We start from the raw sequence: 24,570 nt of genomic DNA, 5'->3' as shown, positions 1-24,570 counted from the left end.
TACTTCCCCTATGGACATCCCCCCAACTGACTTTTACTCTGACCCCACCCCAACGACATTCATCACTGTTGCAGTTGCTAATATGTATATTATTCCTTTTTTATTACTATTTGTATTGTTTCATTTCACTTGGTCCCCATATCTCCTCAACAGTCTTTACTCTGCCTCCACCCCAATGGACATGTATTTATTCATCACTGCCACTGTTGTTATAATGTATATAGTGCTATTTCATTTTCTATTGTTGTTTTTCACTATTTTTACTAGATTTTATTTCACTTAGTCCTGCATGTTTGAGCTCAAAGCCTCAGATTTTCACTGTACTCTGTACATGTTCACTGTGCCATGTACATGTGACTATTAAACACCCTGAATCTGAATCTCCTCCCTGCCTCAGACCCAGCTTGGGATCTTGCTACAGTGGACTAGGACCTGGAACTCTGTCTGTGTGACTGACGTGACAGGCTCCACATAACAAAAACATTGGCCGTTTGAACACTGTTGATTGCAGCAAGTTGAAAATGAATAGGAACCTTTCACAATATACTGTATAATAACTCAAATAAAGCCTATTCCCAATAATTATGTATAGGTGTTATACATATTCTTTATTTATTACAGCATCTTCCATCACTATTCCCTCTCAGAATGACCAGGTGAAACCTGAGATCACATGTTTTTAGTTTTACTACAGCGAAGACTGTGTCCCTGGGCCTGGCTTTATGTGTCCCTGGGCTTGGCTTTATGTGTCCTTTGCTGTGATGTTGTTGCCCTGTCAGAACCAGAAAGGCCCTTTATTCAGAACCTGTCTGACAGAGAGGTGGGTTGTGTCTGGGCTTGTCCTGGGAACACTGCCAAATCCGCCTCAAAGCCACTTGGCCATATTTTATAGTCACTCTTTATTTGGAAATATCAAAGGCAGCACTCTGGTCTGTTTGTACAGGTGACTTGTGTTAAAATCCACTGACCAACTGCTAAGCGTCAGCTCTCACTTTCTCAGCTGAAGAGAGAAATGAATAACTAATCATGAGGCAGCAGTAGTGTAATGGAGGGTATACGTAGGTCTACGCCATATAGCCACTTATTTTTCAGTGGGCATTGCGTATACTCACTTCTTCATCCCCACTGATACGTATTAAAGTAGTGTAGTGGAGGTATACGCCGTATCAATTAATAGGGCTGATGGAACAGATCGGAATGTTTAGCTTAAAATGTTGATAAACTATTATTTCTTCACATTATAAGCGCAGCAATGCACACACGGCAGTAGGCCTACGCGTGAATGTTTCAAAATGCAATTTGCAGTAAAACACTTCTAAAATGCGCACCGCACATGCAAGTAGTTTCATGGACAGAGATGGAAATACACGTTAGAAAGAGGGGGGATTTAAAGATGCAACAACTATCATGGGTTGCTAATATGATTAGGATAATGCCTTTGGCTGCTAGACAATGAAATAAAATGTAAATAAAACCAATAGAACAGGAGAACGCATAATGAGAAAGTCTTTATAAAACATAATTGTCTCTTTGTTTCTATGGTGGGATTTTGTCTATATACGTAGCTACTTTGACGCAAGGTAAGACATGCCTCGTATGAAGTAAAAACGTCCAGGTTTCAAACAATTAAGGAATAGGAAACATATAGCGACGCTAATGATAGACCTAACCATCTTCTGGTAGATGGAAAGGCTTTCCCAAAAACCTTCTCTATTAAATGTTAACTAGCTACAAAGTAGCCTATGTCTACCTGGCAGAATGATATCATGATTATTTGCATCAATCCAGTGGCCATTTCTTTTGCAAACTCCATCTCATGTGCTACAGAAATACGGCTAATCAAACAATAATGCTAGGTGCCTGCACACTTGTGGTTTAAGCATTGTTATGGACTTAGAACATACCATTTTGTTGTTTTTCTCTTTAAAAAAGTGTGACTTTGAGAACGAAAACCTGAACAAATTGGGGGAAATCTGAAAGCTGTGAATTTCTGACTCAGTTTAACTGTTTCAATAGTAGGCCTACTATTAATCTACTTGCACAGTACAGCTTTGGTTGGCCTGACTGTGAAAGACCAATATGGGATTTATCATGTTAAAGTCATTCAGAGTGCATGTCACTGTTTCTCATTGAATATTTCACACAATGCGCCTGGTGTGCCATTTTGGGGGGGGTGTGTGAAAAATTAGAGTATACCCACATCTCCAGGCACCATTACACCACTGTGAGGCAGAAGAACATGAGAAGCAGATCTGGGTTCAAATACTATTTGATTATCATTTATAATACTTTATCTGTGCTTGATTGAGCTTGCCTGGACTAATAGGATAGTCCCCAAACTGAAAACCCCACCCATCTGGCACTCCAGGCAGGCTAGAGCAAACGCTCAAAGTATTTTAATGGATTTCAAATAGTATTTCAACACAGGTCTGATGAGAATAGATGTTGAGGTGCTCTGAGCTCCCTGGTAATTGATAAGCAACAGTCGAGTCTAAGAACAAGAAGAGCTGTGCTTTTGGAGACCAACAGAGAGAGATCACATTGTTATTGAAAGTGGTAAATGTTTTACTAATTTCTTAATTTCTTATTACCTCCAGGGGCCATTTTTCATGATAGAATTACATTAAACTTTATATTTTCTTTCTTTCTTTCTTTCTTTCTTTCTTTCTTTCTTTCTTTCTTTCTTTCTTTCTTTCTTTCTTTCTTTCTTTCTTTCTTTCTTTCTTCTCTCTCTCTCTCTCTCTCTCTCTCTCTCTCTCTCTCTCTCTCTCTCTCTCTTCTCTCTCTCTCTCTCTCTCTCTCTCTCTCTCTCTCTCTCTCTCTCTCTCTCTCTCTCTCTCTCTCTCTCTCTCTCTCTCTCTCTCTCTCTCTCTGTCTCTCTGTCTCTCTGTCTCTCTGTCTTTCTTTCTTTCTCTCTCTCTCTCATAGCGTAGCACAGAAGGGTTCTGGAAGTCTGTGGCCCGTCATGTCCCCAGGGAGCCCAGTGAGATGAGGATCCTCAACCCTTACTTCATCCAGGAGGCTGCCTTCAGGTTCATTGGCCTGCCACACAACAACGGACAGATGGGAAGAGGGGTGAGAGACTGGGAAACTCACTGCTGTTTTCGGTCCTAGGAAATGATGGCAGAAATAATATGTAAAAAAAAAAAAAAAATAGGATCAGCGTAAAAAACACACACAAAATAGCAGAATTGATCGCCTGCTGCTGCCACGAAATGCTCCAACAGATATGTAAAACTATAACTGCTTTTAGAGACTGTCCCCCTGTTGGCGGTTTAATATTTTACTCTTAATTATTTGCATGAGGTAGCTGGGCCTACAGCTCAAGGAATTCGGGACATGGGTGACTAGTTAACGTTAGTTTGGCTCTCTCTGTGTGTTCGTGCCGTGAAAGGAGGGGTTCTTCTTTGTCTGAAAGCAATGGCTAGCTAGTTTGCTAACTATTCTAGCTAACTAACTGGCTGAATAAGTTGACGACGGACTCGCTCAAGCTGTCGGGACTAACCCACAACGTTAGACACGGACACGAACGATCTGCTTGCGTGATTGATACACTGGTGGTTGTTGTGGCTGAGTATTGGCGCTAAACCCTGCTGTTGGAGACCGGCATGCTAGCTGGCTGTGGCGTCTTATGACGAGGTGCCCGGACGTTTTCACGGAATAATACTGCACCTAGTTAGCTAGCTGAATAAACTAGGTTAGTCTATTCCTAGAAAACATTGAACCGCTGTAGTTTACAACAATTATAGTTTCTGAGGTGGAAGTTGGGAGAGTTATATTTGGGAGTTGTGGTGAGGGAGGCCCCGCTCTCTCCTTTCCCAGATGTTTAGTTCATTTTATTCCGATCTCCTCTGCATTATTGTAGCCATCTGCTGCAGCCTGTCAACTATGCCTCTGCCTATCCCTGTTCTCTCCTCTCCGCACAGGCTACACAAACGCCTCACACCGCATGGCTGCTGCCTCTCTAACCTGGTGGTCCCTGCACGCACGACCCACGTGGAGTTCCAGGTCTCAGGCAGCCTCTGGAACTGCCGTTCTGCTGCCAACAAGGCAGACTTCATCCCAGCCTATGCTACCCTCCAGTCCCTCGACTTCTTGGCGCTGACGGAAACATGGATTACCACTGAAAACACTGCTACTCCTGCTGCTCTCTCCTCGTCTGACCATGTGTTCTCGCATACCCCGAGAGCATCTGGTCAGCGGGGGTGGTGGCACAGGAATCCTCATCTCTCCCAAGTGGACATTCTCAATTTTTCCCCTGACCCATCTGTCTATCTCCTCATTTGAATTCCATGCTGTCACATTCACTAGCCCATTTAAGCTTAATATCCTTGTCATCTATCGCCCTCCAGGTTCCCTTGGAGAGTTCATCAATGAGCTTGACGCCTTGATAAGTTCCTTTCCTGAGGATGGCTCACCCCTCACAGTTCTGGGGGATTTCAACCTCCCTACGTCTACATTTGACTCATTTCTCTCTGCCTCCTTCTTTCCACTCCTCTCCTCTTTTGACCTCACCCTCTCACCGTCCCCCTACTCACAAGGCAGGCAATACGCTTGACCTCATCTTTACTAGATGCTGTTCTTCTACTAATCTCACTGCAACTCCCCTCCAAGTCTCCGACCACTACTTTGTATCCTTTTCTCTCTCCCTCTCCTCCAACACTACTCACTCTGCCCCTACACAGATGGTAATGCGCCGTCGCAACCTTCGCTCTCTCTCTCCCTTCTCTCTCCTCTTCCATCCTATCATCTCTTCCCTCTGCTCAATCCTTCTCCCTCCAATCTCCTGATTCTGCCTCCTCAACCCTCCTCTCCTCCCTTTCTGCATCCTTTGACTCTCTATGTACCCTATCCTCCCGGCCGGCTCGGTCCTCCCCTCCAGCTCCGTGGCTTGATGACTCATTGCGAGCTCACAGAACAGAGCTCCGGGCAGCTGAGCGGAAATGGAAGAAAACTAGACTCCCTGCAGACCTGGCATATTTTCACTCCCTCCTCTCTACATTTTCTTCATCTGTTTCTGCTGCTAAGGCCACTTTCTACTTCTTTCTTTTCTCTCCAAAACTATTGAGCGTGCCGTCTTTAGCCAACTCTCTTGCTATCTCTCTCAGAATGACCTTCTTGATCCAAACCAGTCAGGTTTCAAGACTGGTCATTCAATTGAGACTGCTCTTCTCTGTGTCACAGAGGCTCTCCGCACTGCTAAAGCTAACTCTCTCTCCTCTGCTCTTGTCCTTCTAGACCTGTCTGCTGCCTTTGATACTGTGAACCATCAGATCCTCCTCTCCACCCTCTCCGAGCTGGGCATCTCCGGCGCGGCTCACTCTTGGATTGCGTCCTACCTGACCGGTCGCTCCTACCAAGTGGCGTGGCGAGAAGCTGTCTCCGCACCACGTGCTCTCACCACTGGTGTCCCCCAGGGCTCAGTTCTAGGCCCTCTCCTATTCTCGCTATACACCAAGTCACTTGGCTCTGTCATATCCTCACATGGCCTCTCCTATCATTGCTACGCTGACGACACACAACTAATCTTCTCCTTTCCCCCTTCTGATAACCAGGTGGCGAATCGCATCTCTGCATGTCTGGCAGACATATCAGTATGGATGACGGATCACCACCTCAAGCTGAACCTCGGCAAGACGGAGCTGCTCTTCCTCCCGGGGAAGGACTGCCCGTTCCATGATCTCGCCATCACGGTTGACAACTCCGTTGTGTCCTCCTCCCAGAGTGCGAAGAGCCTTGGCGTGACCCTGGACAACACCCTGTCGTTCTCCGCTAACATCAAGGCGGTGACCCGATCCTGTAGGTTCATGCTCTACAACATTCGGAGAGTACGACCCTGCCTTACACAGGAAGCGGCACAGGTCCTAATCCAGGCACTTGTCATCTCCCGTCTGGATTACTGCAACTCGCTGTTGGCTGGGCTCCCTGCCTGTGCCATTAAACCCCCTACAACTCATCCAGAATGCCGCAGCCCGTCTGGTGTTCAACCTTCCCAAGTTCTCTCACGTCACCCCGCTCCTCCGCACACTCCACTGGCTTCCAGTTGAAGCTCGCATCTGCTACAAGACCATGGTGCTTGCCTACGGAGCTGTGAGGGGGAACGGCACCTCCGTACCTTCAGGCTCTGATCAGTCCCTACACCCCAAACGAGGGCACTGCGTTCATCCACCTCTGGCCTGCTGGCTCCCCTACCTCTGCGGAAGCATAGTTCCCGCTCAGCCCAGTCAAAACTGTTCGCTGCTCTGGCACACCAATGGTGGAACAAGCTCCCTCACGACGCCAGGACAGCGGAGTCACTCACCACCTTCCGGAGACATTTGAAACCCCACCTCTTTAAGGAATACCTGGGATAGGATAAAGTAATCCTTCTACCCCCTAAAAAATTAAAAAACAATTACAAAAAACAATTGTAAAGTGGTTATCCCACTGGCTATAAGGTGAATGCACCTATTTGTAAGTCGCTCTGGATAAGAGCGTCTGCTAAATGACGTAAATGTAAATGTAAATGTTAAACATGCAATGGTAAAGAAGATGTACATAATACAAGTAAGTATAAGAACATTTAAAAAACTACAAACAGAGCATCTCCAGAATCAGTTGTATTGCATTAACTTCTTGCTTGAAATATTTCATATTTCATGATATTAAGAAAATGTATTTCAAAAGAACAGAATAGCATATTTTGAGTTTCATTATGTTGCTGTGCTTAGTTAGCCAAAACTCGACTTGAAGTTCAGTCTGCCTTCAACCCAAAACGGGCCTATGCTAATATGTTTTCACAGGGATATGGCTTGAAAACGTACCTAAATTCAGGGATGGAAGGTGTCGCTGTACTCCTAATTATCCCATTATCAAAGCTGTGAAATCGAGAAGATTGAAATACTGCTCGTTTTTCATTAAACTGTATTTTTCGTCAGCATGCTAGGCTAGCTAATGCTATAGCAGCCCATTAAATTCCACAACACTTCCGGCAGCAACTTTAGATTAGGGGCTGCAAAATTGTTTATTAATAATTAATAAATGGTTTATAGGGATCTACATGAATCATCAACTGAGGTATTAGTAAGTGCACATACTCACATTTATAAATGCACTCATTAACAATAAACAAATATATCATTCATGACATACTGTATATAAATACATTTATAAATATGTATATAAATGTTGAGTCAAACCATTAATCAACCATTTACAATAACTCCTTTACAACAGGTTTATAAGTACATTAGTAGTACATCATTAATAATTAACAAATTGTGAACAAACTATGATCAAACACCTTATTAATGATCTTATAAATACTTAATAAATCATTTAAAATTGTGTTTATAAATGTGTAAATGACAATTTAGAGATTGCTTATTAACATTTACAAATGTAGGAATAATGATTCATAAATGGTAAGTAAACTCTTTACAAACTGTTTATAAATGGTTTATTTTAAGTAAGGGACCTTAATAAATAAGGTAAATAAGATAATAATAAAAATAATACATAAGACCTTACCTAAATAAAGTGTTACCAGTCCAAGTAACAGATTGGAATAGTTTAGATGTTATTGTGTTATTTATATGTGACCCACCACCTGGATTCGTTTCTATGTAGCAAAATTAGAAATTGTGGTTTTTACATTGGATAAAAGACTCAGAGCTAGAAAAAAGTATATCCTACACTGCAGTTGAGGAACAATGGGCAAGTAATTCTGCTTTGAAAGTTGATAAACTTGTAACCCCACTTTTGACAAAATGGCCGTGAATGTTTTGTTACATCTACTGGAGAGCACTTCTTTGTCTACACCCGTTCAGCATCATTCACACCCTCTTAAGACTTAGCCCCACCCATCTCTTTAAGGATTCACAGTGTAGTAAACAACCAAAGATTTCAAGACTAAAAGTCTAGCTAACATTAGGCTATATCTAGCAATGCAAATGGATTTCTGATTTCTGAGATACAAATAATATTACTACACAGATCATACACGTAACCTTAGCTAGCGAGCCAGCCAGCTAACTTTAGCTAGCTAGCTAACAGTATGCTTTCACTTGCAATGAAAACGACTTTCTGACAAAATTAGAAACGTATAATATCTGAAAATGTAGCTAGACTCTTACCCGTATACATGGATGAACACTTCTCCCTCTCTGTCATGGATGCCATGGTTGCCCTTAGTTTGAAGATGTAATCCGGAGACAGGTGTTTTATACAACAGCCTTCTCTGTTCTCTTTTGGACTCTCTCCGCATTTGGCAATCATCTCTCTGCTTCCACCAGGCATTCCACTAATTTCAAAACTCGGTCAACTTCTTCCATGACAACGACACTGTTTCTTCCCCACCACTGTCATCAGAAGACTCTACAATGTCTGGTTCAATGAAAATGTTTTTACCTAAATCAGGTATTTCCTCATTGTCTGATTCAGAGTCAGAGTCCGAATGGCACGATCGTCCTCCAGAAAGTAGTCCATCATAACTTTTTCCCACTGATCTTGGTCGATTGCGCTATTAACTTCAGGGCAGCAATGTTGAGAGCAGTAGCAAAACTTTTTCAGTTCTTCATGATATCTTTTTTAAATGGTAGAAAGGATTTTCTACACATACTGAGCAGCTCATGTTATAGACAGACACATGCTACATGGCAGACCAATCCGAACCCATCTCTCGGCATGTCCAGGCCATCCATTATCTCAGCTAATCATGGCTAGTGGGAAGGTTCCTGTATTTTTCCGTCGCTAAACCAACTAGGCTCATAATTTAACATTTGTATTAGTATTTACTGATGGCGTACAAGTTTATTATTAAGGCACAGATGTTCCAGAAGGCATTTCTGCCAAAAAATAAACTTTGATATTTGTTTTATTTACGTTCAAATGCCTCTCCTATGAAGTAGTGACGTGCGAGATACGCCTACCTTCTTGAATCGGGTCACATATTTGAGTAGCATAAGATTAATTAATAAATCAATGTACCTGCAAAAACATAGATATTGGAACAAACAATTCAGAAAATCAACCTGCAGTAGAGCATGCTGGGAAATATGATAATGATGGGCGTGGTTTGGGTTCAACTCTGGTTACTAACACCAACACTGGTTATTTTACACCACTGAGTGTTAATTTAACTCTTGTATCAACACTAGAAATGCTACACTGAAAAATCAACACAAGTAACACTGGCCAATTTGCTATGTGCTATGAAAGGGACACATCTGCAGGCTTCCATACATTCAAGAACCTTTTAGAATTCTGAAGAACCATAGATGCCACATCAATAACATCACACTGAACTGAAAGGTTCTTTATTGGGCAAGAGCTCTCCAATTAATCTTAAGAGCTGAGGAAGAACCATTTCAGAACCTTTATTTTCTTCAATGTACCCTAACCCACTGCAGACACACAGCAGCCCCTCTAGGTTCCCTAGCTGGCTCTGCTCTGCTCTGGGAGCTGCAGATGTCTCAGCAGCAATGAGTCAGAACACAAACTAACACTGTTTACTGTTAGAGTGCCGTTTGGATGTCAGCACTACTGGAACTAATATGGGCAAATGCCATGCCTCCAATCTCAGGAATTCAAAGATAATGTACACAAATTGTGTTCATTGATGTCCGGCTCCAACGCTCGTCGGATGTGGCAGGGCTTGCAAACTATTACAGACTACAAAGGGAAGCACAGCCGTGAGCTGCCCAGTGACACGAGCCTACCAGATGAGCTAAATCACTTCTATGCTCGCTTCGAGGAAAGCAACACTGAAGCATGCATGAGAGCATCAGCTGTTACGGATGACTGTGATCACGCTCTCCGTAGCCGATGTGAGTAAGACTTTTAAGCAGGTCAACATTCACAAGGTCGCAGGGCCAGACAGATTACCAGGACGTGTACTCCGAGCATGCGCTGATCAACTGGCAAGTGTCTTCACTGACATTTTCAACATGTCCCTGACTGAGTCTGTAATACCAACATGTTTCAAGCAGACCACCATAGGCCCTGTGCGCAAGAACACTAAGATAACCTGCCTAAATGACTACCGACCCGTAGCACTGACATCTGTAGCCATGAAGTGGTTTGAAAGGCTGGTCATGGCTCACATCAACACCATTATCCTAGAAACCCTAGACCCACTCCAATTTGCATACCGCCCCAACAGATCCACAGATGATGCATTCTCTATTGCACTCCACACTGACCTTTCCCACCTGGACAAGAGGAACACCTACGTGAGAATGCTATTCATTGACTACAGCTCAGCGTTCAACACCATAGTGCCCTCAATGCCCATCACTAAGCTAAGGACCCTGGGACTAAACACCTCCCTCTGCAACTGGATCCTGGACTTCCTGACAGGCCGCCCCCAGGTGGTAAGGGTAGGTAACAACACATCTGCCACGCTGATCCTCAACACGGGGGCCCCTCAGGGGTGCGTGCTCAGTCCCCTCCTGTACTCCCTGTTCACCCACGACTGCATGGCCAGGCACAACTCCAACACCATTATTAAGTTTGCCGACGACACAACAGTGGTAGGCCTGATCACAGACAACGATGATACAGCCTATAGGGAGAAACCTGGCCATGTGGTGCCAGGATAACAACCTCTCCCTCAACGTGATCAAGACAAAGGAGATGATTGTGGACTACTGGAAAAAATAGAGGACTGAGCACGCCCCCATTCTCATCGACAGGGCTATAGTGGAACAGGTTGAGAGCTTCAAGTTCCTTGGTGTCCACATCACCAACAAACTATCATGGCCCAAACACACCAAGACTGTCGTGAAGAGGACACGACAAAGCCTATTCCCCCTCAGGAGACTGAAAGGATTTGGCATGGGTCCTCAGATCCTCAAAAAGTTCTACAGCTGCACCATCGAGAGCATCCTGACTGGTTGCATCACTGCCTGGTATGGCAACTGCTCGGCCTCCGACCGCAAGGCATTAGAGAGGGTTGTGCGTACGGCCCAGTACATCACTGGGGCCAAGCTTCCTGCCATCCAGGACCTCTATACCAGGCGGTGTCAGAGGAAGGCCCTACAAATTGTCAAAGGATCCAGCCACCCTAATCATAGACTGTTCTCTCTGCTACCGCACGGCAAGCGGTACCGGAGCACCAAGTCTAGGTCCAAAAGGCTTCTTAACATCTTCTAACCCCAAGCCATAAGACTCCTGAACAGCTAATCATGGCTACCCGGACTATTTGCATTGCCCCCACCCTACTCCACCCCCCCCCACCCCCTCTTTTACGCTGCTGCTGCTCTCTGTTTATTATCTATTCATAGTCACTTTAACTCTACCCACATGTACATATTACCTCAATTACCTCGACTAACCTGTGCCCCCGCACATTGACTCTGTACCGATAACCCCTGTATATAGCCTCCCTACTGTTATTTTATTTTACTGCTGCTCTTTAAATATTTGTTATTTATATTTTTTACTTATCTATTTTTTACTTAACACTTATTTTTCTTAAAACTGCATTGTTGGTTAAGGGCTTGTAAGTAAGCATTTCACTGTAAGGTCTACACCTGTTGTATACGGCGCATGTGGCAAATACAATTTGATTTGATTTGAAATCTTTAAGAGCTATGCTGCAAGGGGGCATCAAAATCAGGCAGAGAATCATGTAGTTAGTAATATCCCCTCCTGACTGAAGGTTGTCATGGAAATGTGAACTGAGGCATTCATAATCAAGACGCGAATACAAGTGAACAGCAGAACAGTGTGTACACAACACAGTCCTGTTTACCTGCAAAGATGCCCATCCCTCTTAAGGAACATCCTCATAACATCCACACCCAGTAGAGAGACGTGGCTGAGAGCCATGGAGGGAGAAAGGACCTGGGGAGCATTGACCTGGGCTGGAGATGTACTGTAGAGGCTAGAGGTAGTTGGACCTTTTTATCAACCAGTAGCTTTTCAGTAGCTGCTAGAGAAGATACCCTTCCCTGTTGTAACATCCACACCTATAGAGAGGGATCATGGACCTAGGCTGGAGATGTACTGTAGAGGCTAGAGGTGGTTGGTTCTTATCAGCCACCATGCAGTACGCCTGTTGCTATGCTATGTTAGCCCTCACAGAGCTACTGTACACTGATAAGCCTTTCGGTATTAGCCTGCCTGGCCACGGGGCTGTTGACCTGCTGCCTGAAGCCTGGCACAGGGTCTGCCACAGTGTGTCTGTCAGAGGGAGAGTGGAGACCTTCAGCACCACAGATACACCTACAACAACTCCCTCAGACACCCAGCCAGCTGATAAGTTCACTTCGTTCCTACCGGGATGTCCAGCTATCTCAAGCAGCAGAAGTTCAAGCAGCACAGAGAGAGAGAGAGAGAAGGAGAGGGAGGGGAGAAGACAGAGAGAAGGTTTTCCTTTCTCTCACCAGCTCTGTTAACAAAATAAATTGACATTGTTTCCTTAATCTAAATGTGCCGTGACTAGGTCTTTCAAATAGTTCCATTCCATGTCTTCTGTTTTGGTAACCTTTTTACATTTCCCTTTAGTTACCCCATGTTCTATTCACCTCCAATAGTTCTACTGCCATTCTGTCCTGTTTTCGGGAACATTTGTCTTCTCTTCTGTGTTTTCCAGAATATTCCGACACTGGGGACGGTTGCCATAACAATGGCCCTCCATAACTGTGATGAGGTAGCCGTGGCTGGATTTGGCTATGACATGAGCACCCCTCATGCCCCCCTACACTACTACGAGAAGATCAGGATGGCGGCCATCAAAGAGGTACCACTGACGTGACGACTGACACCAGCCATTTACCACTCTTAAGGGTCACAGTGGGGCCTTAACACACACACACACACTCACACACAACACACACTTACACACATCATGGAATGAAAGATGTCCTGTAAATTGTAAAACAATGCATTCATCTGACCATGAGGTCACACTGACCTATAGCAGAAGGTTTGTTACGGTTTTTAGCAGAGCCCTGTTGAAATAATGGAAGCTGAAAGAGGGGCATGTGTACTGTATGCTGTCAGTCTGATGGGTAACTATGGATGAGGGTTGTGTCATCCTTACCCAGCAACTCACTGCTCACCTACATGTTCACACACACACACACACACAGTCCATACAGCATCAAAGTGAGAAGAACTGATGGCTTAGTTTGGTGCCAATGTCAAAATAACTCCATTAAGAGAAGTGTTTATAAACGTCTTGTAAAACAAGAGGGACATTTAGAGACAAACTGACCTGAATATTTGAACCATGCACAGTAAATCGAAACTATTTCCAATTAAACCTGAGCCATTCTTTCTAGAGACTTTAGTGTGTAGTGAACAGGTGTCGGATGGATGTTTGGCTGTATCTAGACAGACTCCGATCTGCTTTAAGTCCACTCACTCAGACTTAGACTTGTGTGAGGTGAGGTGTTAGTCTCTGTGAAAGGGGTAGGTTGACCTGAAAGATACAGACAGACAACCTTATAGGGAATCACAGTTGTTCAAGTCATGAATACTATAAAGGTCTTTATCTCATCCTTGGTTGCAGTGATTCATTCCTGAAGTGAGTAATTCAAGCCCTCATTCCAGAAGGCTATCCTACTAAGTTTGTGAAAGCGTTATGACAAGTTTAGATTGTGAAAGGGTTGGTTTATGAAAGAGTTAGGTTGATCTGAAAGGGACAAACAGACAACCTTGTAGGTCACCTGCCTGTGTGTTCCTGTGGTATCGTCTGTTCTCTGAACCCTTAGTTACCGGAACATACCAGCAACATCCATCCATCCATCTGCCCACTCGAAGTCCACAGCTATGAACCATACAGCTAGGGCTGTGTTGGTATGTTAGCATTCCCTGCTAAGCATGTGTCTCTGTCTCCCTTTAAACTGTCCACCAACATCCTCTCTGTTTAGCTTGGCTAGTTTACTTCTCTGCAGGGGAAGTTTACACTGACCTTTCTCTCCTTATTTAATACCCTTCTCCAAGAGTCCTGTGGTTTCTCTCTAATGTTCATCATGTTACTTCCCAGTTCCCACCACCACACGAGAGGCGAGATGTGGAGTAGGATGTGGAGTAGGATGCGGAGTAGGATGCGGAGTAGGATGCGGAGTAGGATGCGGAGTAGGAAATGTAAAGAAAGTCGGGTGTAGAGGAGCCTGTGGGAGATGGGATTTGAAGAGGGGGCAGGACCACAAGCACAATAGAAAGTGTGTCCCAAGTGGCACCCTATTCCCTACAGTACACTACTTTTTACCAGACCCCTATAGGGCCCTGGTCAAAAGTAGTGCACTATATAGGGAATAGGGTGCCTTTTGGGACACATACACTAGTCCCAGTGTCTGGAAGGTCCATCTGATACCTTGGTTATGTACACAGCACTCTGCCTGGTCTTAAATCACTCTTTACTAAGGGATATCAGAGCCCAGAGTGGCTGCTCTGGTCCCTCCATGGCTAACATACGATCACACACACACACACACACACACACACACACACACACACACGACTCCCCAACCAGGTGTCAGTGTGCGCTCTCCTCAGACTCGTATCAATTTGCAGCGACACAAACCCGTCTCAGCCCCTCCCCCAACCCCCTTCCATGTATAATTGAGAGCTGTGGTAGTACAGTATTCTCTCTCTGGGTGACCCAGTCCAGGGCCAGTGCGAAGCTGTCAATCCAAGACGACCGCTGGGCTTCACACTCAAAGACCCTTGGGTCTGTGCCTGTAGTCTCGGTCCAGCAGGCTATCCTGCTCCCTCTGAATGGAGCACACACATGCAGTGCTGAACAGATAGAACTGTTCAATCACTTATCACCATAGGCTCCTCCTAATGATACCAAAATTATTCACTAAAACCAAATGAGGCAAGACTCAACAAATATCCTATAGATATTATTGAGAAATCAAGTGCCTGGAATCCTGCATTCTTCTAGCATATTATGCTGAGGTGTGTTTTGCTCCGTCTGTCTAATCTCTGCGTGTCTGTGTGAGAGAGAGAGAGAGAGAGAGAGAGAGAGAGAGAGAGAGAGAGAGAGAGAGAGAGAGAGAGAGAGAGAGAGAGAGAGAGAGAGAGAGAGAGAGAGAGAGAGAGAGAGAGAGAGAGAGAGAGAGAGAGAGAGAGAGAGAGAGAGAGAGAGAGAGAGAGAGAGAGAGAGAGAGAGAGAGAGAGAGAGAGAGAGACCTAGTCAATCCCCTCCTGCTCTTCTGAGCTGTCAGTCAGCTGTCCCTACAGGCTCCAAACATTAACCAACTCTACCTGAGACAGCCAGTCTAGCCTACAGCATTCTCTTTTAAGCATGGTTCTGCAGATAAAGTGTCCCATAAAAAATTGAACGCTTATGGCAGTTATATAGGATAGTGACATAAAGGGTGGGGTTTTAGACCAGACACACTCTAGATATTGCCTTTGAACTGCGTGACAACAGCTCTCAGGGATGGGTCGCTCCTGTAAAATAGTGGTCGTGGTTGATACTACAAGTGTTTTGAACAAATCTGTAATGACGCTAGTTTCCCCACCATCATTTACCGGCATCTCCAACCTCAGATCTTTGACCACAGGGGTTGCTATTTTGAACGGTGAATGGGTTTCACATTTCGCTTGTAAAGCCATGACAATAAAGCAGTTATCTCTTTCTGTCTCTTATCTTTTGTATCCAACAGCCCACAATAAAGTGGTTTAGCCCCAACGTTTAGTGTACCACGTTGTACAGTCATCTGGCATTGTCTCTCCCTCTCATCCCCTGTATTTAAGGGGCAGCTCCGTAAGTGAAGAAAGCTCCTTTAAAAAGACACAATAGTTTCACTGTCAACCTCAAAAGTCTGTTTACTTTAGGTCTTCTTTTATGTTACTATTGTACCTCTGGCCTTTACCTCCACTGAGAACATCTCTGTGATCAAAAGTTGAAAGTAAAGTAATGGTATGTGGACGCAACAGCTTTGACATCCTCCCTGCCTCCCTTCCCAAAGAATGGGACCTTTTACCTGCATCTCCTGTAAAGTACCTAAAGTTTTCCTCTGTCTCTCCCTGTCCTATTATTCTGCATCTCCTCTCCTTTCTACTCTATCCTCCTTCTATCCCCCTCTCTCCCCACCTCTCCTCCCTGTCTGTCTCCTGTTCACAGTCCTGGACTCACAACATTTCTAAGGAGAAGGAGTTCCTGATTAAGCTGGTGAAGGCTGGGGTTATACAGGACTTGACCAATGGGCTCTGTGGCTCAGGATGCTGATGACAACATCCAGCCAATCCCAGGTTACAGAGAGAGATAGAGGAGAAACATGGAGGCAGCATTGTGAAGTCCTGCTCTGTTCCCCCTAACCTAACCTGCACCCCTGGCTGAGCCATACTGCCTTTAGGACAGAAGGCTGGTGAAGGGTTCTGAAGGGTTCCTCGCTCTGACAGGAGAACTGTGGTAAATGGCATAATCACTGCACAACACTGGAGAGATAGAATTACAACATTCTAGAATGCTCTAGAAAACCAAGAGCTAGAACTCTCTAGAACACTGAGAGCTACACACTGTTCTGTTTAAGGATTTGCTGCAGTGTGACAATACAGTTTGATGAAAAGATGGACTGACATTCTAGACATAATGGGTTGTGTGAAGAATACCTCTGGAGAAGGATAAAGGACATGCCTCTGCTCATACTTCTACAGTATACCTGAATGTATTCTGTCACCACATATACGCATCACTGTTATATATTTATTTTCATCTCTTGTAATGGCTGTATTGCCCTCTCTATCTGGGCTCCATCGATTAGGTTTCCAGCCAGGTAGCAAATAATGCACATATATATTCTGCTTCTAATGTATCGGGAAGGGCCGGTGCTCATGACTTAGAAGCCCTCCACACCTTCCTTTCCCCTTTTAATATATGTTTTGAAATTATTTACCTTGAGAGATTACTTTGTTCTCTTCCCCCCTGGATAAACATGTTTTATTTTCAGTGAACCACTGAGGGCAAACATTTTTATTGCTTTTCTTTTACTGCTCTCTCTGAGGATAGAGAAGCACTGGGCTATATGTCGTCGTCGGTCCATCAGTGTGCTTCCCAAACACTCACCTGTCCTGGATCACGTTTCAGACTGTTACTCTGGTCTTAATGCTGTTTTATTTGTCTGTAGGGCTCTGGTCAAACGTTGTGCACTATATAGGGAATAGGGTGCCATTTGGGATGCATACTTTATTTCAAGTCTCTGCAGGGCCCACAAACATAATCAGTGTTACTACTGACAGTTGTTGTTTAAACAATTGGGCTTTATCATTTTAAAATGTCTTATTTTATTTATTTGTTCATTTTTGCCAAAATTGATTGTATTTTGTTAAGCAATAATGTATGGTGTCTTAACCGCCGTTCTCTGTTCAGCCACATATTGTCTTATTTTCTACTCATATGCACTAGCCAAAGCACTTGATATGTATTTCTCATCGCTCATACACAGCAGTGGAGGCTGCTGAGGGAAACGGCTCATAGTAATGGCTGGAATGGAGTCAATGGAACGGTATCAGCCACATGGAAACATATGCTTGATTCCATTCCACTGACTCAATTCCAGTCATTACTATGAGCCGTCCTCCCCTCAGCAGCTTCCACTGATACACAAGTCACTACACTATGGATCGTCATGTGTCAAGATGGTTTGACAAATGAAATAAAGCAGATTATAACTCTGTCCCTTGTCATTTCATGAAATGCATACAACTGGAGAGAGGTAATGAAATATGTTTTCATATTCCTGTTTTTTATGTTTAATTGAATATTTAATCTACTGTTGTCTTCCCTAAAAATCAAAAAGAAATTGCATTTAAAAAGCATCTATTTGATATTGCAACACAGCAATGTCTAACAGTGTTGTTTTCTAATGCCATGTTGTTTAGATACATTATATGTTTGTGTTTATAAGTTTTCCACCCACCCATCCATGTATTCCAGTAGTGGATACACCTTATCAGAAAGATCATCTAAGCTTTTTCTTGTCCTACTAAGTGGCATCAACAAACAGTCAATGTTTATGAGAGAGTGCTGGTAAACATGGTCAATGTAACTGGTGGGGCTGAGTCATCATTGTGTTGTGAGCTGGGTTCAAATTATATTAGAAATCTTTCAATGTCTTTCAGCGTTTGCTCTAGCTTCCCTGGAGTGCCAGTTCGGTGGGTTTTGCAGATTTTTTGACTATTCTATTGGTCCATTAAGCCAGGGAAGCTCAATCGAGCACGATTAAAGTAGTTGAGATGATTTCGAATAGTATCTGAACCCTGGTCTGTTTCTTTCCTGGGTGGGTTCTTGCAGGATATTTGTGGGGAAAAGGTCAAGGACAGGGAATGTTCTATGTTCCACACATTGGAGACTGCCAACAACAGAACAGTATCCTGGGAACAGATTACTGACCATCTTAACTCTTTGAGACTAACCACTGGTGTGTGTGTGTGTGCGCGCACAGGCGGTAATTTGTTTTGCCATGTTTACTATTGCATTGTAACTATACCTTTTTTGTAATGAGTCAGAGGTGTTACCAAAGCTTGTATTGCCTTCAGCCAGGAGGGAGAGTCCAACCCAACCATTAGGTCTGCAAGTTAGATCAGGTTAGTTAGAGAGAGCTGTGGATCAGACAGGTTAGACAGCTGTGGCACCATAACACCAGTCCAACAGGGACTCAATTTATCTCACCTCTGTAGAGAGAAACAGGAGAAGCCGGGAGAGGCTGAAGTCTGCTGAAGGCTGGAGTTGGCTATTCCAAAGAGAATGTCTGTTCACTTCTGTTGGACTTAGGAGTGCTGCCTTCATGGCTAGAATAGTTATCAAGGGCCACCCTTACACACACTAGGGTTGCGTCCCAAATGGCACACTTTTCCCTATATAGTTCACGATTTTTGACCAGAGCCCTATGGGTGCCATTTGAGACTCAGACAACTTAAGTTTATTAAAGTGATTTCACCTCATATGACATTCTTCTGCTGTGAGTCATGAAAGAGAGACTTCAAAGCTTTCACATGAATACAGAAATTAATGTAGTGTGTGGCTGTTTATCTCATTACAGACATGGCTCTAAGGCTATGGTTATAGTTTGAGTCCACGCTTAGAAGACTGTCAAAGGTGCATGACTGGGGTCAATGTCAGGATTATTGTAGCTCTGGTCCAGGGCGTTACATGCGTCTTAAAGAAGGCATGTAACACCCTGGACCAGAGCTAGTGTTATTGCTGCTAGGAAAAAGGTTGGTTTTGAGTCAAAGCCTGAGCTATAGTATATGGATAGGGTCAGGGATAGGTGTTATATATACTGTAGTATAGTGAACAAAAAAGTAAACGCAACATGCAACAATTTCATAGATTTTTACTGAGTTACAGTTCATTTGAGGAAATCAGTCAACTGAAATAAATAAATTAGGCCCTAATCTATGGATTTTACATGACTGGGAATACAGATATGCATCTGTTGGTCACAGATACCTTAAAAAGAAATGGGCCTCACAATGGGCCTCAGGATCTCGTCACAGTATTTTTGTGCATTCAAATTGCCATCGATAAAATGCAATTATGTTCAATGTCCTTAGCTTATGCCTGCCCTTACCATAACCCCACCACCACCATGGGGCACTCTGTTTACAACGTTGACATCAGCAAACCGCTCGCCCACATGACACCATACACGTGGTCTGCGGTTGTGAGGCTGGTTGGACGTACTGCTAAATTCTCTAAAACGACGTTTGAGGCGGCTTATGGTACAGAAATGAACATTAGATTCTCTGGCCACAGTTCTGGTGGACAGTCCTGCAGTCAGCATGCCAATTGCACGCTCCCTCAAAACTTGGCATTGTGTTGTGTGACGAAACTGCACATTTTAGAGTGGCCTTTTATTATCCCCCAGCACAAGGTGCACCTGTGTAATGATCATGCTGTTTAATAAGCTTCTTGATATGCCACACCTGTCAGATGTATGGATTATCTTGGCAAAGGGGAAATGCTCACTAACAGGGCTGTAAACAAATTTGTGCACAAAATTTGAACGAAATAAGCTTTTTGTGCGTATGGAACATTTCTGGGATCTTTTACTTCAGCTCATGAAACATGGGACCAACACTTTACATGTTGCGTTTATATTTTTGTTCAGTATAGTTATGGCTGAGGTTTGTATTTTTGTCTTCGTTTAAAGCCCTTTGACTGCGTCCCAAATGGCACCCTATTCCCTATATAGTGCACTATTTTTGACCAACGCCCTATAGGCCCTGGTCAAACGTAGTGCACTACATACAGTGTATAGGGAATAGGGTGCCATTTGTGATGCAACCTATGAGTATGCTGTCATGAGATTCTTTGGAGCCTGCTACATTATAAGTTGGCTTGTTAATTGTGTGCACCATGTAATGGATACTGTTTGGCTGAAGGATCTTAGCGCCAACATATCGCAGTTATTCTGCTAATACATTTTATGAGATCTTAAAAACATTGCACTGTACTTCAGAACATGTTATAAGCTATCCTCCTGTAGAATTTCACTCCAACCCTGTTCCTGGAGAGATACGCTCCTGTAGATTTTCACTCTAACCCTGTTCCTGGAGAGCTAACCTCCTGTAGGTTTTCAATCCAACCCTGTTCCTAGAAAGCTACCCTCCTGTAGATTTTCACTCTAACCCTGTTCCTGGAGAGCTACCCTCCTGTAGTTTCTAACGCCAACCCTGTTCATGGAGAGCTACCCTCCTGTAGATTTTAATGACAACCATGTTCCTGGAGAGCTAACCTCCTGTAGGTTTCAACTCCAACCCTGTTCCTGGAGAGCTACCCTCCTGTAGGTTTTAACTCCAATCCTGTTCCTGGAGAGCTACCCTCCTGTAGGTTTTAACTCCAACCCTGTTCCTGGAGAGCTAACCTCCAGTAGGTGTTAACACCAACCCTGTTCCTGGAGAGCCACCCTCCTGTAGGTTTTAACTCCAATCCTGTTCCTGGAGAGCTACCCTCCTGTAGGTTTTAACTCCAACCCTGTTCCTGGAGAGCTAACCTCCAGTAGGTGTTAACACCAACCCTGTTCCTGGAGAGCCACCCTCCTGTAGGTTTTAACTCCAAACCTGTTCCTGGAGAGCTACCCTCCTGTAAGTTTTAACGCCAACCCTGTTCCTGGAGAGCTAACCTCCAGTAGGTGTTAACACCAACCCTGTTCCTTGAGAGCCACCCTCCTGTAGGTTTTAACTCCAACCCTGTTCCAGGAGCGCTATCCTCCTGTAGGTTTTCACGCCAACCCTGTTCCTGGAGAGATACGCTCCTGTAGATTTTCACTCTAACCATGTTCCTGGAGAGCTACCCTCCTGTAGGTTTTCACTCCAACCCTGTTCCTAGAGAGCTACCCTCCTGTAGGTTTTCACTCCAACCCTGTTCCTGGAGAGCTAACCTCCTGTAGGTTTTCAATCCAACCCTGTTCCTAGAAAGCTACCCTCCTGTAGATTTTCACTCTAACCCTGTTCCTGGAGAGCTACCCTCCTGTAGTTTCTAACGCCAACCCTGTTCATGGAGAGCTACCCTCCTGTAGATTTTAATGACAACCATGTTCCTGGAGAGCTAACCTCCTGTAGGTTTCAACTCCAACCCTGTTCCTGGAGAGCTACCCTCCTGTAGGTTTTAACTCCAATCCTGTTCCTGGAGAGCTACCCTCCTGTAGGTTTTAACTCCAACCCTGTTCCTGGAGAGCTAACCTCCAGTAGGTGTTAACACCAACCCTGTTCCTGGAGAGCCACCCTCCTGTAGGTTTTAACTCCAAACCTGTTCCTGGAGAGCTACCCTCCTGTAAGTTTTAACGCCAACCCTGTTCCTGGAGAGCTAACCTCCAGTAGGTGTTAACACCAACCCTGTTCCTTGAGAGCCACCCTCCTGTAGGTTTTAACTCCAACCCTGTTCCAGGAGCGCTATCCTCCTGTAGGTTTTCACGCCAACCCTGTTCCTGGAGAGATACGCTCCTGTAGATTTTCACTCTAACCATGTTCCTGGAGAGCTACCCTCCTGTAGGTTTTCACTCCAACCCTGTTCCTAGAGAGCTACCCTCCTGTAGGTTTTCACTCCAACCCTGTTCCTGGAGAGATACGCTCCTGTAGATTTTCCCTCTAACCATGTTCCTGGAGTGCTACCCTCCTGCAGGTTTTCACTCCAACCCTGTTCCTAGAGAGCTACCCTCCTGTAGGTTTTCACTCCAAGCCTGTTCCTGAAGAGATACGCTCCTGTAGATTTTCACTCTAACCCTGTTCCTGGAGAGCTACCCTCCTGTAGGTTTTAACGCCAACCCTGTTCCTGGAGAGCTAACCTCCAGTATGTGTTAACACCAACCCTGTTCCTTGAAAGCCACCCTCCTGTAGATTTTAATGTCAACCATGTTCCTGGAGAGCTAACCTCCTGTAGGTTTTAATGCCAACCATATTCCTGGAGAGCTATCCTCCTGTAGGTTTTAACGCCAACCCTGTTCCTGGAGAGCAACCCTCCTATAGGTTTTAACTCCAATCCTGTTCCTGGAGAGCTAACCTCCAGTAGGTGTTAACGCCAACCCTGTTCCTTGAGAGCTACCCTCCTGTAGGTTTTAACTCCAACCCTGTTCCTGGAGAGCTAACCTCCAGTAGGTGTTAACGCCAACCCTGTTCCTTGAGAGCCACCCTCCTGTAGGTTTTAACTCCAACCCTGTTCCTGGAGAGCTACCCCCCTGTAGGTTTTAACTCCAACCCTGTTCCTGGAGAGCTACCCTCCTGTAAGTTTTAACGGCCAACCCTGTTCCTGGAGAGCTACCCCCCCCCTGTAGGTTTTAATTCCAACCCTGTTCCTGGAGAGCTACCCCCATGTAGGTTTTCACTCCAACCCTGTTCCTAGAGAGCTACCCTCCTGTAGGTTTTCACTCCAACCCTGTTCCTGAAGAGATACGCTCCTGTAGATTTTCACTCTAACCCTGGTCCTGGAGAGCTACCCTCCTGTAGGTTTTAACGGCCAACCCTGTTCCTGGAGAGCTTACCCCCCCTGTAGGTTTTAACTCCAATCCTGTTCCTGGAGAGCTAACCTCCAGTAGGTTTTAACTCCAACCCTGTTCCTGGAGAGCTACACTCCTGTAGGTTTTAACTCCAACCCTGTTCCTGGAGAGCTACCCTCCTGTAAGTTTTAACGGCCAACCCTGTTCCTGGAGAGCTACCCCCCTGTTGGTTTTAACGCCAACCCTGTTCCTGGAGAGCTACCCCCCCTGTAGGTTTTAATTCCAACCCTGTTCCTGGAGAGCTACCCCCCTGTAGGTTTTAACGCCAACCCTGTTCCTGGAGAGCCACCCTCCTTTAGGTTTTCACTCCAACCCTGTTCCTAGAGAGCTACCCTCCTGTAGGTTTTCACTCCAACCCTGTTCCTGAAGAGATACGCTCCTGTAGATTTTCACTCTAACCCTGTTCCTGGAGAGCTACCCTCCTGTAGGTTTTAACGCCAACACTGTTCCTGGAGAGCCACCCTCCTGTAGATTTTAATGTCAACCATGTTCCTGGAGAGCTAACCTCCTGTAGGTTTTAATGCCAACCATATTCCTGGAGAGCTATCCTCCTGTAGGTTTTAACGCCAACCCTGTTCCTGGAGAGCAACCCTCCTATAGGTTTTAACTCCAATCCTGTTCCTGGAGAGCTAACCTCCAGTAGGTGTTAACGCCAACCCTGTTCCTTGAGAGCTACCCTCCTGTAGGTTTTAACTCCAACCCTGTTCCTGGAGAGCTAACCTCCAGTAGGTGTTAACGCCAACCCTGTTCCTTGAGAGCCACCCTCCTGTAGGTTTTAACTCCAACCCTGTTCCTGGAGAGCTACCCCCCTGTAGGTTTTAACTCCAACCCTGTTCCTGGAGAGCTACACTCCTGTAGGTTTTAACTCCAACCCTGTTCCTGGAGAGCTACCCTCCTGTAAGTTTTAACGGCCAACCCTGTTCCTGGAGAGCTACCCCCCCCCTGTAGGTTTTAATTCAAAACCCTGTTCCTGGAGAGCTACCCCCATGTAGGTTTTCACTCCAACCCTGTTCCTAGAGAGCTACCCTCCTGTAGGTTTTCACTCCAACCCTGTTCCTGAAGAGATACGCTCCTGTAGATTTTCACTCTAACCCTGGTCCTGGAGAGCTACCCTCCTGTAGGTTTTAACGCCAACCCTGTTCCTGGAGAGCAACCCTCCTGTAGATTTTAATGCCAACCATGTTCCTGGAGAGCTAACCTCCTGTAGGTTTCAACTCCAACCCTGTTCCTGGAGAGCTACCCTCCTGTAGGTTTTAACTCCAATCCTGTTCCTGGAGAGCTACCCTCCTGTAGGTTTTAACTCCAACCCTGTTCCTGGAGAGCTACCCTCCTGTAGGTTTTAACGGCCAACCCTGTTCCTGGAGAGCTAACCTCCAGTAGGTGTTAACGCCAACCCTGTTCCTTGAGAGCTACCCTCCTGTAGGTTTTAACTCCAACCCTGTTCCTGGAGAGCCACCCTCCTGTAGGTTTTAACTCCAACCCTGTTCCTGGAGAGCCACCCTCCTGTAGGTTTTAACGCCAACCCTGTTCCTGGAGAGCTAACCTCCAGTAGGTTTTAACTCCAACCCTGTTCCTGGAGAGCTACACTCCTGTAGGTTTTAACTCCAACCCTGTTCCTGGAGAGCTACCC

The 24,570-nt window shown here is 45.0% G+C and overlaps 1 protein-coding gene across 2 annotated transcripts in view; it reads left to right on the top strand.

Annotated features, from left to right (window-relative positions):
• Positions 1–17,621, top strand: part of LOC121533904 (CMP-N-acetylneuraminate-beta-1,4-galactoside alpha-2,3-sialyltransferase-like) — a 98,668-nt gene extending 81,047 nt beyond the window's left edge. For both annotated transcript variants that reach the window (XM_045205465.1, XM_045205464.1), the window contains exons 9-11: positions 2,929–3,075; positions 12,578–12,724; positions 16,070–17,621. In XM_045205465.1, coding sequence (XP_045061400.1) covers positions 2,929–3,075; positions 12,578–12,724; positions 16,070–16,174 — 399 coding nt within the window. In that variant the 3' untranslated portion in view covers positions 16,175–17,621. The remainder of the gene's footprint in view (positions 1–2,928; positions 3,076–12,577; positions 12,725–16,069) is intronic.
• The last annotated feature ends 6,949 nt before the right edge of the window (positions 17,622–24,570 follow it).

Source organism: Coregonus clupeaformis, chromosome 20 (assembly GCF_020615455.1).
Source record: "Coregonus clupeaformis isolate EN_2021a chromosome 20, ASM2061545v1, whole genome shotgun sequence".
NCBI classification, from domain to species: Eukaryota; Metazoa; Chordata; class Actinopteri; order Salmoniformes; family Salmonidae; genus Coregonus; species Coregonus clupeaformis.
This window is presented reverse-complemented; position numbering and strand designations above follow the sequence as displayed.